Genomic DNA, 16782 nt, shown 5'->3' with positions numbered 1-16782 from the left:
AGAAGGGACGTAGGACGCACAGATATAGGGAAGAAGGGACGTAGGATGCACAGATATGGGGAAGAAGGGACGTAGGACGCACAGATATGGGGAAGAAGGGACGTAGGACGCACAGATATAGGGAAGAAGGGACGTAGGACGCACAGATATGGGGGAGAAGGGACGTAGGACGCACAGATATGGGGGAGAAGGGACGTAGGACGCACAGATATGGGGGAGAAGGGACGTAGGACGCACAGATATGGGGAAGAAGGGACGTAGGACGCACAGATATAGGGAAGAAGGGACGTAGGACGCACAGATATGGGGGAGAAGGGATGTAGGACGCACAGATATGGGGAAGAAGGGATGTAGGACGCACAGATATAGGGGAGAAGGGACGTAGGACGCCCAGATATGGGGGAGAAGGGACGTAGGACGCCCAGATATGGGGGAGAAGGGACGTAGGACGCACAGATATGGGGGAGAAGGGACGTAGGACGCACAGATATGGGGGAGAAGGGATGTAGGACGCACAGATATAGGGGAGAAGGGACGTAGGACGCCCAGATATGGGGAAGAAGGGACGTAGGACGCACAGATATGGGGGAGAAGGGACGTAGGACGCACAGATATGGGGGAGAAGGGACGTAGGATGCACAGATATGGGGAAGAAGGGACGTAGGACGCACAGATATGGGGAAGAAGGGAGGTAGGACGCACAGATATGGGGAAGAAGGGACGTAGGACGCACAGATATGAGGGAAGAAGGGACGTAGGACGCACAGATATGGGGGAGAAGGGACGTAGGACGCACAGATATGGGGGAGAAGGGACGTAGGACGCACAGATATGGAGGAGAAGGGACGTAGGACGCACAGATATGGGGAAGAAGGGACGTAGGACGCACAGATATAGGGAAGAAGGGACGTAGGATGCACAGATATAGGGAAGAAGGGACGTAGGATGCACAGATATGGGGAAGAAGGGACGTAGGACGCACAGATATGGGGAAGAAGGGACGTAGGACGCACAGATATAGGGAAGAAGGGACGTAGGATGCACAGATATAGGGAAGAAGGGACGTAGGACGCCCAGATATGGGGGAGAAGGGACGTAGGACGCACAGATATGGGGAAGAAGGGAGGTAGGACGCACAGATATGGGGAAGAAGGGAGGTAGGACGCACAGATATGGGGAAGAAGGGATGTAGGACGCACAGATATGGGGGAGAAGGGACGTAGGACGCACAGATATGGGGAAGAAGGGACGTAGGACGCACAGATATGGGGAAGAAGGGATGTAGGACGCACAGATATGGGGAAGAAGGGACGTAGGACGCACAGATATGGGGAAGAAGGGAGGTAGGACGCACAGATATGGGGAAGAAGGGATGTAGGACGCACAGATATGGGGGAGAAGGGACGTAGGACGCACAGATATGGGGGAGAAGGGACGTAGGACGCACAGATATGGGGGAGAAGGGACGTAGGACACACAGATATGGGGGAGAAGGGACGTAGGACGCACAGATATGGGGGAGAAGGGACGTAGGACGCACAGATATGGGGGAGAAGGGACGTAGGACGCACAGATATGGGGGAGAAGGGACGTAGGACGCACAGATATGGGGGAGAAGGGACGTAGGACGCACAGATATGGGGGAGAAGGGACGTAGGACACACAGATATGGGGGAGAAGGGACGTAGGACGCACAGATATGGGGGAGAAGGGACGTAGGACGCACAGATATGGGGGAGAACAGACGTAGGATGCACAGATATGGGGGAGATGGGACATATGAGGCAGAATTATGGGGGGGGGAAGGAACGTAGGATGCACAGATATAGGGGAGACCATTCTGCACCTTGAAAATGGGGATTGTCCCTGAAACGTTCATTACTTGTTCCGCTGTATTCAGAATCAGAATAAACTTTATTGGCCATGTGTGCGCACACTAGGAATTTCTTGATGATATGGGGGGGGGGGGGGGGGGGAGACATTATACACATTACATTGAGAGCATTTAGACATCACTTGCGGGGATCACATGCCCGCCGAGCTGCACAGCGCCTAGGCAGCCATCAGCGGTGCCACTGGTCATTGCAGCAGCCAGATAGGTAACAGTGTGGGCAAAACAGCACAGTTGTAACAGAGACAATACAGTTATCACATAGAAGACACAGGATACATATGGCTGAGTGCACAGTTCCTAGGCAGCCATTTGTGGCACCATCTTGAGTCTTCCTGTAGGGAGAGCTGTGGGTGGTGGTGGTGATGGGGGGCAGAAAGAGTCAGTGGGGGGTGCGACGCTGCCGCAGGGTTACCCGGGGCTGATGCGGCATGCTGGGTGGGGTGGATCCTACCGGCCGCGGGGTGTATTGCTGGGGGTCCCCCTGGCTGATCTGCCTCCTGTCCCCCTCCTAACCTAGCTGGGGGAAAGGTCCCTTCTCACTGGGTCCGCTGATCTGCTTCTGCGTCCATAGGGAAGTGGAGGTGGTCCTGGGGTGTCCCCCCGGCCGATGGTGTTGCCGGGGGCATGCGCACACTGCTTGGCCGCGCCACCTGCGATGCTCCGTCCGATTCACCCATGATGCACAGGCCGCATCAGATCCGGCAGGAAAGGCCATGGCTGCCCCACAGGATGTAGGCCTCTAAATCTCCTGAGGCCACAAGCAGCTTGGTGGGCGCGTCTGAGTGCTCGGCGGGTCCCGGGGGGAGGCGGAGGGGTGAGTGGTGCATGTGTGATGATCTCACCCCCGCCCAGTGAAGGTGAAACTACAGCGGGTCAGCCTTCTCCCAGCTCCGGCCGCCTCGTCCCCGACTTGCGGCGCATGCTTCTTCCTGCCTGCCCGTCTCCTCTGCCTGTCTCTGTCCCCCTTCACCACACGCTGCTCCTGAGGCCGGAAGTAGTATTATACCTTTATCAATGTCTCGGAATGCCGCCAATTTCCTTGGACTGTATATACACTGGTGGCCAAAATTGCGGACACTTTTTGAAATGTTTAGGTTTTCCAACTTTGAATAAATATAAAAACTATCACTCAACGCAGTGCAATGATTCATATATCAAATGAAAGGAAATGTAATGGTGAATTCAACACAATAAATATTTGCATTACAAGAGAAGTTTTGCTATTTTCAAGTCAGACAAAGGAGCACAGATGCGTGAGATGCAATAAGCAGGTTGTAGTAACAGCTACTACCAGCCAATGGGAATCGTCGTTCTGAGGACCAATGAGCAGTTGTCATATGAGCAGGTGTACGGTCATGTCGGTTACTGATGTGCAATTACGGTTGGATGTTTGTGAATATTGTTTAGTGCTATTGATAGTGACCGGTCCCCAGGAAGATCCAGGATGGTTGTTGTACGTGAAAATGATCTTTCATATGCAGCAATTGCGAGAGAAGTTGGTGGGAATGTGACACCATCAGGAGTACGGAGGTTTTGTTCACGCCATCAGGAAACTATACAAAACAATGACGGAACAGGCCGGAAATAGTGCAGCACCTGCTGATGTGTCAGGGACAGATGGATGCGGCCATTAGCAGTGATCTGAATGCAACTTATGCCAACCTCCGTTAGTCTTCTCTGGCCGTCCTTGCACCAAAGGTAGGATTCCCCGGAAAAAGCCATTGCTGAATAAAAAGCAGCGGCAGAAACGAATATAGTGCCCAAAAGAACACATTGCATGGACAGAAGGTCAGTGGGAACAAGTGACATGGAGCGACGAAGATATCGATGTTTGGTAGTGATGGGAGAAAACATCGGGGAAGAGGTACATCCAGATTGCATTCAAGCAACAAGTGTTATGATCTGGGCATGTATGACAGCAGATGCCGAAGGCCGCCATCATGTCATAGATGGCTGAACACACTGTGTCAGAAAGAACACTGACACCATCCTACAACCAAAACTTCTACCGTCTATCAGGGATCGTTTTCCAGATGCCCCAGGACTCAGCTCCCTGCCACACTGCACAGATATACAAACAGTGGTTCACAGAGAATGACAGACAGGTGCTGGCATGGCCAGGAAACAGCCCAGACCTGAACCCAGGGGCATAACTACCATAGGTGCAGGGGGTGCAGCTGCTATGGGGCCCAGAGCTGAAGGGGGACACTTCTACCTTCTATCAGGGATCGTTTACAGATGCCCCAGGACTCAGCTCCCTGCCACACTGCACGGATATACAAACAGTGGTTCACAGAGAATGGCATACAGGTGCTGACATGGCCAGGAAACAGCCCAGACCTGAACCCAGGGGCATAACTACCATAGGTGCAGGGGGTGCAGCTGCTATGGGGCCCAGAGCTGAAGGGGGACACTTCTACCTTCTATCAGGGATCGTTTTCCAGATGCCCCAGGACTCAGCTCCCTGCCACACTGTACAGATATACAAACAGTGGTTCACAGAGAATGACAGACAGGTGCTGGGATGGCCAGGAAACAGCCCAGAGCTGAACCCAGGGGCATAACTACCATAGGTGCAGGGGGTGCAGCTGCTATGGGGCCCAGAGCTGAACCCCATAGAACATTTGTGGTTCCGTTTGAATAACTGGTACATCTGAGGCGTCCATCCAATAAAAGAGAATTAATGATGTTATAATTGTCTCATGGCACCACATAATAAAGAAGGAAGAGCGCCAGACATTGGGTGGCTCAATGCCACGTCGCTGGGCTGCTGTTTTACAAAATAAAGGATACCCAACGAAATACTGTTGTGACAGTGACATCATAAGCACCCAGGGATTTTCACCCTAAGGGTAGTTTTCACTGTATAACTACTCTTGTAATGCACATATTTGACCTCTGAATTCAGCATTAAATTCCCTTTCATTAGATATATGAATCATCGCACTGTACGAAGTGTAAGTTTTATCAGCATTAAAAGTTAGAAAACATTCAAATTTCAAAAACTGCCTGCAATTTTGGCCATGTGTGCGTGCGTGTGTGTGTATGTGTGAATAAAAAAAAAAAAAAAAAAATTATATATATATATATATATATATATATATATATATATATATATATATATATATATATATATATATATATAGTACAGGGGCGGGCCCTCCTTGCTTCCAAATCAGAAAGAAATAGTTGCCGGGGTGCAGCGCACAAACAGATGTGTAGATGGCAGGGGGATTGCGGCACTCTCTCGGACTTATTAGAAGAAAGCTCACACAGACAAGCAGGTGGCCGACGTTTCGGATTTAATTCCGTTATCAAGGCAGGGACATGTCACTTTCTTCTAATAAGTCCGAGAGAGTGCCGCAATCCCCCCTGCCGTCTATATATAAATATATATATATGCTAGCACAGGTGTAGAGCCAAAAAGGATCCACAAGGAGCACTCACCAATAAGATCACAATTCATCACAAACCATCACAATTTAATGGTACTTGTTAGGATACCTTACATCTTACATTTGTATGCAGTCGACGTTTCAGCCACTAGAGGGCCTATATCAGGTCACCAAGGCACATCCGTACAGCACAAGAAATTCAAGTATCTCTTATATATTTAGCCAGATCTGTCACTCATCCCCTGTGTATATAACGTTCCCGCCCAGCGGGATACACAAACCCACCCCCCTAGGGAAAAGACCAGTGTTCTATGTGTATAACATTCCCACCTAGCGTTATACACAAACCCTCCCCCCTAAGGAAAAGACCAGTGTTCTACTCACCCCACCCCCTTGACATAACCTCCCTCCACCCAGCCAGGGCTACAGTACATGCCCACCATCCACCATTTCTCCACAGCCACCATCCACCATCACTCCCGCACCCCCCCCCCCTCTGCCAGCAACCCCCCCAGACACCCGCGACTAGGGTGGCCAATCCCGGGATCAGCGGGATCCCGGGATTTGGCCTCAAAAAGTGCAGGGTTTTAATCCCGGGATTGGAATATCCAATCCCGGGATTTCGGGAGTAGACTGCGCATGCGCACTCTAATGCCCAGCTCCCGAATCCTGACCCCTGCGTGCGGCCTTCGTAGCGTGACAGTAGAGGTCACGCTGCACAACCTTCTCCTGTGCCCGCCCCCTTCCAGTCTCCTCCACCTGCCGCCCGCTTCCTTCCCTCCTCTTGCCTCCTGCCCTGCCTCTTCGTTCTCCGGCCTGCCTGCTAAGAAGGAGGTGCACGAGCCTGGAGGCACCGTGCACCTCCGAACCCACTCCCGGCCGGCCGCTAATGTCAGTAAATGTGCGGGTCGGCCGGTGTGGGGGTGGGTATGCTGTGCTGCATATGTGTGGAGCAGAACTGTATTAAGGATGCCAATCCCGGGATCTAGTATTTTTTAATCCCGGGATTGAAAAAATGCCCCGGGATTGGCATCCCTACCCGCAATTCGCGGGACCCCTGCGACCTCCCGCGATTCGCGGGCCCCTGTGACCTCCCGCGATTTGTGGCACCCCCTGAGACCCCCCCTCCCGCGACTCGTGGGACCCCGCGACCCCCCTCCCGCGATTCGCGCCCCCTCCCGTGATTCGCGGCACCCCCCATGACCCCCCCATCCCGCGATTCACGGCACCACCACCCCACCGCGCCCCCCCCCCTACTGTGGTTTGCGGACCCCAGCCCCTCCCTCGATTTACTGCACCCGCGCGCCCCCCTCCCGCAATTTGTGAACCCCTGCCCCCTCCCGTGATTCACGGAACCCCCCCTTCTGGTATTTGCGACCCCCCCCTCACGCGATTTGCGCCCCTCATGCGATTCTAACTCCCACCCAGTAGGAGGAGACACTGACTCAGGGCCACCGTCCTGTACTCCTGTGCTGCCACGCTGGACCCTCACCCACTGGCAGAAGCTGCACAGTGTCCCTCCTCTTTAGTCCCCCTTATGCCCTCACACCCCTATCACTACCCAGCCTCCTGTTTTCCTGTGTCGTGACCTCCACAAGTGGGGAGCCACTGACTCAAAAACACCCTACTATACTATTGCACACACACCTAAACAACCATTTTTTAATTAAACAAAACAATACACCCCCCTTCCAAATCATATGCTCTCTATGTAACACATTTCACCTATAACTCAAGTTGCAATACAGGGCATCTGTCATACAATTCTAACCATATGTCTCAATACAAACGTTCACAAATTAAGGAGGCGCAGCCCCTTACGCCGGTGTGAAGAGCGCCCGTAGGGCACGATGAATCACCTAGTATCTATATAAATAACTGTAAGAAGGTGCGGCGCTCAGAACCAAAGTAATAAAAACTCAACAAGCCGGAAAAGCTGTAGACAACGTTTCAGTTGTATTATAACTTTTTCAAGTCTTGCATGACTTACTGTGGTTCCGAGTGCCGCGAGTGCCGCACCTTCCTCCAGTTATATCAGCATCTTTTGTGAGGGCACCGGGCAAAGTTCGCGATTCATTGGGAGTGCCGGACCATCACGGAATTATATATATATATATATATATATATATATATATATATATCCTCAGAAGGTAGAAGTGTCTTGTTTCCCAGGAGTGTATAACCCCTATAGAACAGAGGCAGCACTCAAGGGCAATGGGTTGTATCCAAATTTTTATCGGTTTCAAGCAGTGATACGAAGCATTGTCAGGTCCACTGGCCATTTGGACCTTGAGGAGTACACATGCACCTAGCACTAGAAGGAGTGGTCTCCTCCTGATTGTCTATCAATTTGAACTCTAAAAGGTGGGAATACATATCCACTATTAGAGGATTTTAAAAGGATTTTTATTCCAGACTGGGTGATATACAGTAGATGCTTATGGAATAATTTATGTGAGCATGAATGAATAGCTGCAAAATCCTGTAAATATAACCCGTTTGTAAACGGTTCGGAAACAACATTTACATATAAGGATTCGCATCCAAGCTACTAGACATTAGGAAGGCGTTAAGGAGCTTCCAATAAAAGAAATACTAAAAACACAACAGAGAGTTTACAAATAAACTGAGAAGACGTATCCAGTTTATATCACTATAAAGATTCTTCCAGATTACTTCAAAATATTTGGCACACCCCTGATGAAGTCTCTTGAAGGAGACGAAACGTGTCGGGTTTTTTGATATCATCCATAATCAAAGGATAATACCAAAGACAAGAATTAACTGCAAAAAAGTTTGGTTTTAATGTTTTTATGTATGTGTCAATAAATGGATTTTACATGAAAGAAACATCTTAGTGTGTACAAATTGGACAAATAAGGATTGGGAAAAACAGAAATTAGTTCAACTCTAAATTTATGTAAGGGCGCCATATAACACTATTGTAGGGTGATTTGGATTGTGGGGTTCTACTAGTAGAGGACCAAGTGTTATAGGCGACCGAGAGTCAGCATTTAGCGCAATTCTAGAGATTGTGTTGTATATATATATATATATATATATATATATATATATATATATATATATGTGTGTAGACAGCTGATCAGATGTTCTCCGGTTCTAGGTCTTCTCCCGCATCATCCGCTATGTCTCCGATTCCCCGACTCCTTTCCGTATAAAACATCTGGACCATCTGGTGCTGACTGTGCACAGCATACAGAATACTGTCAGCTTTTATACACGCGTGTTGGGCATGGAGGTCATCACCTTCAAGGTATAGGCAAACACCGGAGACACAACCTGTATATTGCTTTGCACAGTGTGACTGTAGGGTGAGGGGGTGTCAGCGCACTGTGTAACTGTAGGGTGAGGGGGGGTCTGCGCACAGTGTGACTGTAGGGTGAGGGGGGGTCTGCGCACAGTGTGACTGTAGGGTGAGGGGGGTCTGCGCACAGTGTGACTGTAGGGTGAGGGGGGGTCTGCGCACAGTGTGACTGTAGGGTGAGGGGGGTCTGCGCATAGTGTGACTGTAGGGTGAGGGGGGGTCTGCTCACAGTGTGACTGTAGGGTGAGGGGGGGTCTGCGCACAGTGTGGACTGTAGGGTGAGGGGGGGTCTGCGCACAGTGTGACTGTAGGGTGAGGGGGGGTCTGCGCACAGTGTGACTGTAGGGTGAGGGGGGTCTGCGCACAGTGTGACTGAAGGGTGAGGGGGGTCTGCGCACCGTGTGACTGTAGGGTGAGGGGGGGGTCTGCGCACAGTTTGACTGTAGGGTGAGGGGGGTCTGCGCACAGTGTGACTGTAGGGTTAGGGGGGGTCTGTGCACAGTGTGACGGAATGTTTGGGTGGGGGTGTCTGTGCACCATGTGATGGAACTTTGGGGTGGGGGGGAAGTCTGTGCATCGTGTGACGGAAGATTTGGGTGGGGGGGTCTGTGCACCGTGTGACGGAAGGTTTGGGTGGGGATGGGGGAAGTCTGTGCACCATGTGACGGAAGGTTTGGGTGGGGGAGTCTGTGCACCGGGTGATGGAAGGTTTGGGTGGGGGAGTCTGTGCACGTGTGACGGAAGGTTTGGGTGGGGGGAGTCTGTGCACCGTGTGACGGAAGGATGGCTGCATACTGACAGATGGGAGTCTTGGTTATATAACTACAGTAGGTAATACAGCATGAAGTAATGGTGTTATATATTACAGGGGGACAGAAAGGCCCTGAGCTTTGGGATACAGAAGATTAATCTCCATGAGGTCGGTAAGGAGTTTGAGCCAAAGGCGCATCGTCCCTCACCGGGGTCAGCGGACCTCTGCTTGATCACAGAGACCCCGCTCAGCACCGTTGTACAGCACCTGGAGGTTTGTGTCCTGTATAGCGTGACCTCGTACGCCGCAATGTTGTTATCGCACAGTGGGTGGGATGCTCTAATGTTTATCGCCCCCCTCCGCCGGGCTTCGCATTAATAACCGCATATGCTCTAATGTTTATCGCCCCCCTCCGCCGGGCTTCGCATTAATAACCGCATATGCTCTAATGTTTATCGCCCCTCCGCCGGGCTTCGCATTAATAACCGCATATGCTCTAATGTTTATCGCCCCTCCGCCGGGCTTCGCATTAATAACCGTATATGCTCTAATGTTTATCCCCCCCCCCTCCACCGGGCTTCGCATTAATAACCGCATATGCTCTAATGTTTATCGCCCCCCCCTCCGCCGGGCTTCGCATTAATAATCGCATATGCTCTAATGTTTATCGCCCCCCCCCTCCGCCGGGCTTCACATTAATAACCGCATATGCTCTAATGTTTATCGCCCCCCCTCCGCCGGGCTTCGCATTAATAACCGCATATGCTCTAATGTTTATCGCCCCCCCTCCGCCGGGCTTCGCATTAATAACCGCATATGCTCTAATGTTTAGCGCCCCCCCCCTCCTCCGGGCTTCGCATTAATAACCGCATATGCTCTAATGTTTAGCGCCCCCCCCCCCCTCCGCCGGGCTTCGCATTAATAACCGCATATGCTCTAATGTTTAGCGCCCCCCCCCCCTCCGCCGGGCTTCGCATTAATAACCGCATATGCTCTAATGTTTATCGCCCCCCCCCCCCCCCCTCCGCCGGGCTTCGCATTAATAATCGCATATGCTCTAATGTTTAGCGCCCCCCCCCCCCTCCGCCGGGCTTCACATTAATAACCGCATATGCTCTAATGTTTATCGCCCCCCTCCGCCGGGCTTCGCATTAATAACCGCATATGCTCTAATGTTTATCCCCCCTCCGCCGGGCTTCGCATTAATAACCGCATATGCTCTAATGTTTATCACCCCCCCCTCCGCCGGGCTTCGCATTAATAACCGCATATGCTCTAATGTTTATCGCCCCCCTCCGCCGGGCTTCGCATTAATAACCGCATATGCTCTAATGTTTATCACCCCCCCCCTCCGCCGGGCTTCGCATTAATAACCGCATATGCTCTAATGTTTACCGCCCCCCCCTCCCCCTCCGCCGGGCTTCACATTAATAACCGCATATGCTCTAATGTTTATCGCCCCCCCTCCTCCGGGCTTCGCATTAATAACCGCATATGCTCTAATGTTTATCGCCCCCTCCGCCGGGCTTCGCATTAATAACCGCATATGCTCTAATGTTTACCGCCCCCCCCCCCCCTCCTCCGGGCTTCGCATTAATAACTGCATATGCTCTAATGTTTATCGCCCCCTCCGCCGGGCTTCGCATTAATAACCGCATATGCTCTAATGTTTATCGCCCCCTCCGCCGGGCTTCGCATTAATAACCGCATATGCTCTAATGTTTATCACCCCCCCCTCCGCCGGGCTTCGCATTAATAACCGCATATGCTCTAATGTTTACCGCCCCCCCCCCCCCCCTCCTCCGGGCTTCGCATTAATAACCGCATATGCTCTAATGTTTATCGCCCCCCTCCGCCGGGCTTCGCATTAATAACCGCATATGCTCTAATGTTTATCGCCCCCCCTCTTCCGGGCTTCGCATTAATAACCGCATATGCTCTAATGTTTATCGCCCCCCCCTCCGCCGGGCTTCGCATTAATAACCGCGGTACTTCTTTACTTTCACGGCGCCACTAGATTAGGACAGATAGAAAATCGCGGTCATCGCGGGCATTGAATGCACTAAAAAATCGGGTGCGACGCGATGCCCGCGATTTCCCATAGGGACCAATGTTAAATTTCTCAATGGACACGATTTTCTGTTCAATGCCTCAATTGACACGATTTTTCCATAGAAAACAATGTTAAATGGCCCACAGAGGCCAAATAGGCACCCTCAAGTTGTTAACGCCACCCCACGATCAACGTCAACCCGAAGCGTGGAGAGCGCAGCGAGCCCGCGAGGGGCGGCGGTACGTGTCCTCCGACCTTTTCATGCCCTACTATCCACTAGGGCGTGGAGTGAGGATAGAATAGTGTGGCGAGCGCAGCGAGCCACCGAGCCCGAAGCGTGGCGAGCGGACGCAGATACCTGTGAAGCCCGCGAAAGGACGCGTTTACCTGTGAAGGTATCCGCGTCCGCTCGCCACGCTTCGGGCTCGCTGCGCTCGCCACACTATTCTATTCTCACTCCACGCCCTAGTGGATAGTAGGGCATGAAAAGGTCGGAGGACGCGTACCGCCGCCCCTCGCGGGCTCGCTGCGCTCGCCACGCTTCGGGTTGACGTTGATCGTGGGGTGGCGTTAACAATTGTGGGGGCCATTTCACACTTGAGGGTGCCTATTTGGCCTCTGTGGGCCATTTAACATTGTTTCCTATGTAAAAATCGTGTCAATTGAGGCATTGAACAGAAAATCGTGTCCATTGAGAAATTTAACATTGGTCCCTATGGGAAATCGCGGGCATCGCGTCGCACCCGATTTTTTAGTGCATTCAATGCCCACGATGACCGCGATTTCTAGTGGCGCCGTGAAAGTAAAGAAGTACCATAACCGCATATGCTCTAATGTTTATCGCCCCCCCCCCCTCCTCCGGGCTTCGCATTAATAACCGCATATGCTCTAATGTTTATCGCCCCCCCCTCCGCCGGGCTTCGCATTAATAACCGCATATGCTCTAATGTTTATCGCCCCCCCCCCTCCGCCGTGCTTCGCATTAATAACCGCATATGCTCTAATGTTTATCGCCCCCCTCCGCCGGGCTTCGCATTAATAACCGCATATGCTCTAATGTTTATCGCCCCCCCCCCCTCCGCCGGGCTTCGCATTAATAATCGCATATGCTCTAATGTTTATCACCCCCCCCTCCGCCGGGCTTCGCATTAATAACCGCATATGCTCTAATGTTTACCGCCCCCCCCCCTCCTCCGGGCTTCGCATTAATAACCGCATATGCTCTAATGTTTATCGCCCCCCTCCGCCGGGCTTCGCATTAATAACCGCATATGCTCTAATGTTTATCGCCCCCCCTCTTCCGGGCTTCGCATTAATAACCGCATATGCTCTAATGTTTATCGCCCCCCCCTCCGCCGGGCTTCGCATTAATAACCGCATATGCTCTAATGTTTATCGCCCCCCCCCCCCTCCTCCGGGCTTCGCATTAATAACCGCATATGCTCTAATGTTTATCCCCCCCCCCCCCTCCGCCGGGCTTCGCATTAATAACCGCATATGCTCTATTGTTTATCGCCCCCCCCCCTCCGCCGGGCTTCGCATTAATAACCGCATATGCTCTAATGTTTATCGCCCCCCCCCCCCCCCCCTCCGCCGGGCTTCGTATTAATAACCACATATGCTCTAATGTTTATCGCCCCCCTCCGCCGGGCTTTGCATTAATAACCGCATATGCTCTAATGTTTATCGCCCCCCCCCCCTCCGCCGGGCTTCGTATTAATAACCACATATGCTCTAATGTTTATCGCCCCCCTCCGCCGGGCTTCGCATTAATAACCGCATATACTCTAATGTTTATCGCCCCCCCCCTCCGCCGGGCTTCGTATTAATAACCGCATATGCTCTAATGTTTATCGCCCCCCCCCCCCCCCCCCTCCGCCGGGCTTCGTATTAATAACCGCATATGCTCTAATGTTTACCGCCCCCCTCCGACGGGCTTCACAATAATAACCACATATGCTCTAATGTTTATCGCCCCCCCTCCTCCGGGCATCGCATTAATAACCGCATATGCTCTAATGTTTATCGCCCCTCCGCCGGGCTTCGCATTAATAACCGCATATGCTCTAATGTTTATCGCCTCCCCCCCCCTCCGCCGGGCTTCGTATTAATAACCGCATATGCTCTAATGTTTACCGCCCCCCTCCGACGGGCTTCACATTAATAACCACATATGCTCTAATGTTTATCGCCCCCCCTCCTCCAGGCTTCGCATTAATAACCGCATATGCTCTAATGTTTATCGCCCCCCTCCGCCGGGCTTCGCATTAATAACCACATATGCTCTAATGTTTATCGCCCCCCCTCCTCCGGGCATCGCATTAATAACCGCATATGCTCTAATGTTTATCGCCCCCCCCCCCCCTCCGCCGGGCTTCGTATTAATAACCACATATGCTCTAATGTTTATCGCCCCCCCCCCTCCGCCGGGCTTCGTATTAATAACCACATATGCTCTAATGTTTATCGCCCCCCTCCGCCGGGCTTCGCATTAATAACCGCATATGCTCTAATGTTTACCGCCCCCCTCCTCCGGGCTTTGCATTAATAACCACATATGCTCTAATGTTTATCGTCCCCCTCTGCCGGGCTTCGCATTAATAACCGCATATGCTCTAATGTTTATCGCCCCCCCTCCTCCGGGCTTCGCATTAATAACCGCATATGCTCTAATGTTTATCGCCCCCCTCCGCCGGGCTTCACATTAATAACCGCATATGCTCTAATGTTTATCGCCCCCCTCCGCCGGGCTTCGCATTAATAACCGCATATGCTCTAATGTTTATCGCCCCCCTCCGCCGGGCTTCGCATTAATAACTGCATATGCTCTAATGTTTATCGCCCCCCCCCCCCCCCCCCGCTTCACATTAATAACCACATATGCTCTAATGTTTATCGCCCCCCCTCCGCCGGGCATCGCATTAATAACCGCATATGCTCTAATGTTTATCGCCCCCCCCTCCGCCGGGCTTCGTATTAATAACCACATATGCTCTAATGTTTATCGCCCCCCTCCGCCGGGCTTCGCATTAATAACCGCATATGCTCTGTTTACCGCCCCCTCCGCCGGGCTTCACATTAATAACCACATATGCTCTAATGTTTATTGCCCCCCCTCCTCCGGGCTTTGCATTAATAACCGCATATGCTCTAATTTTTATCGTCCCCCTCTGCCGGGCTTCGCATTAATAACCGCATATGCTCTAATGTTTATTGCCCCCCCTCCTCCGGGCTTCGCATTAATAACCGCATATGCTCTAATGTTTATCGCCCCCCCTCCTCCGGGCTTCGCATTAATAACCGCATATGCTCTAATGTTTATCGCCCCCCCTCCTCCGGGCTTCGCATTAATAACCGCATATGCTCTAATGTTTATCGCCCCCCTCCGCCGGGCTTCGCATTAATAACCGCATATGCTCTAATGTTTATCGCCCCCCTCCGCCGGGCTTCGCATTAATAACCGCATATGCTCTAATGTTTATCGCCCCCCTCCGCCGGGCTTCGCATTAATAACCGCATATGCTCTAATGTTTATCGCCCCCCCCCCCCTCTCCGCCGGGCTTCGCATTAATAATCGCATATGCTCTAATGTTTATCGCCCCCCCCCCCGCTTCACATTAATAACCGCATATGCTCTAATGTTTATCGCCTCCGCAGGGCTTCGCATTAATAACCGCATATGCTCTAATGTTTATCGCCCCCCTCCGCCGGGCTTCGCATTAATAACCGCATATGCTCTAATGTTTATCGCCGGGCTTCGCATTAATAACCGCATATGCTCTAATGTTTATCGCCCCCCCCCCCCTCCGCCGGGCTTCGCATTAATAACCGCATATACTCTAATGTTTATCGCCCCCCCCCTCCGCCGGGCTTCGTATTAATAACCGCATATGCTCTAATGTTTATCGCCCCCCCCCCCCCCCCCTCCGCCGGGCTTCGTATTAATAACCGCATATGCTCTAATGTTTACCGCCCCCCTCCGACGGGCTTCACAATAATAACCACATATGCTCTAATGTTTATCGCCCCCCCTCCTCCGGGCATCGCATTAATAACCGCATATGCTCTAATGTTTATCGCCCCTCCGCCGGGCTTCGCATTAATAACCGCATATGCTCTAATGTTTATCGCCTCCCCCCCCCTCCGCCGGGCTTCGTATTAATAACCGCATATGCTCTAATGTTTACCGCCCCCCTCCGACGGGCTTCACATTAATAACCACATATGCTCTAATGTTTATCGCCCCCCCTCCTCCAGGCTTCGCATTAATAACCGCATATGCTCTAATGTTTATCGCCCCCCTCCGCCGGGCTTCGCATTAATAACCACATATGCTCTAATGTTTATCGCCCCCCCTCCTCCGGGCATCGCATTAATAACCGCATATGCTCTAATGTTTATCGCCCCCCCCCCCCCCTCCGCCGGGCTTCGTATTAATAACCACATATGCTCTAATGTTTATCGCCCCCCCCCCTCCGCCGGGCTTCGTATTAATAACCACATATGCTCTAATGTTTATCGCCCCCCTCCGCCGGGCTTCGCATTAATAACCGCATATGCTCTAATGTTTACCGCCCCCCTCCTCCGGGCTTTGCATTAATAACCACATATGCTCTAATGTTTATCGTCCCCCTCTGCCGGGCTTCGCATTAATAACCGCATATGCTCTAATGTTTATCGCCCCCCCTCCTCCGGGCTTCGCATTAATAACCGCATATGCTCTAATGTTTATCGCCCCCCTCCGCCGGGCTTCACATTAATAACCGCATATGCTCTAATGTTTATCGCCCCCCTCCGCCGGGCTTCGCATTAATAACCGCATATGCTCTAATGTTTATCGCCCCCCTCCGCCGGGCTTCGCATTAATAACTGCATATGCTCTAATGTTTATCGCCCCCCCCCCCCCCCCCCCCGCTTCACATTAATAACCACATATGCTCTAATGTTTATCGCCCCCCCTCCGCCGGGCATCGCATTAATAACCGCATATGCTCTAATGTTTATCGCCCCCCCCTCCGCCGGGCTTCGTATTAATAACCACATATGCTCTAATGTTTATCGCCCCCCTCCGCCGGGCTTCGCATTAATAACCGCATATGCTCTGTTTACCGCCCCCTCCGCCGGGCTTCACATTAATAACCACATATGCTCTAATGTTTATTGCCCCCCCTCCTCCGGGCTTTGCATTAATAACCGCATATGCTCTAATTTTTATCGTCCCCCTCTGCCGGGCTTCGCATTAATAACCGCATATGCTCTAATGTTTATTGCCCCCCCTCCTCCGGGCTTCGCATTAATAACCGCATATGCTCTAATGTTTATCGCCCCCCCTCCTCCGGGCTTCGCATTAATAACCGCATATGC

At 51.9% G+C, this 16782-nt stretch overlaps 1 protein-coding gene across 1 annotated transcript in view; it reads left to right on the top strand.

Annotated features, from left to right (window-relative positions):
• The window catches only part of GLOD5 (glyoxalase domain containing 5), a 33399-nt gene that overhangs the window by 12829 nt on the left and 3788 nt on the right, over positions 1 to 16782 (top strand). Inside the window, exons 2-3 of the mRNA XM_083164482.1 lie at positions 8414 to 8563; positions 9483 to 9638. Coding sequence (XP_083020608.1) covers positions 8414 to 8563; positions 9483 to 9638 — 306 coding nt within the window. The remainder of the gene's footprint in view (positions 1 to 8413; positions 8564 to 9482; positions 9639 to 16782) is intronic.

The sequence above is a fragment of the Crinia signifera genome, chromosome 1 (genome assembly GCF_055691185.1).
Source record: "Crinia signifera chromosome 1, ASM5569118v1, whole genome shotgun sequence".
In the NCBI taxonomy this organism is placed as follows: domain Eukaryota; kingdom Metazoa; phylum Chordata; class Amphibia; order Anura; family Myobatrachidae; genus Crinia; species Crinia signifera.
This window is presented reverse-complemented; position numbering and strand designations above follow the sequence as displayed.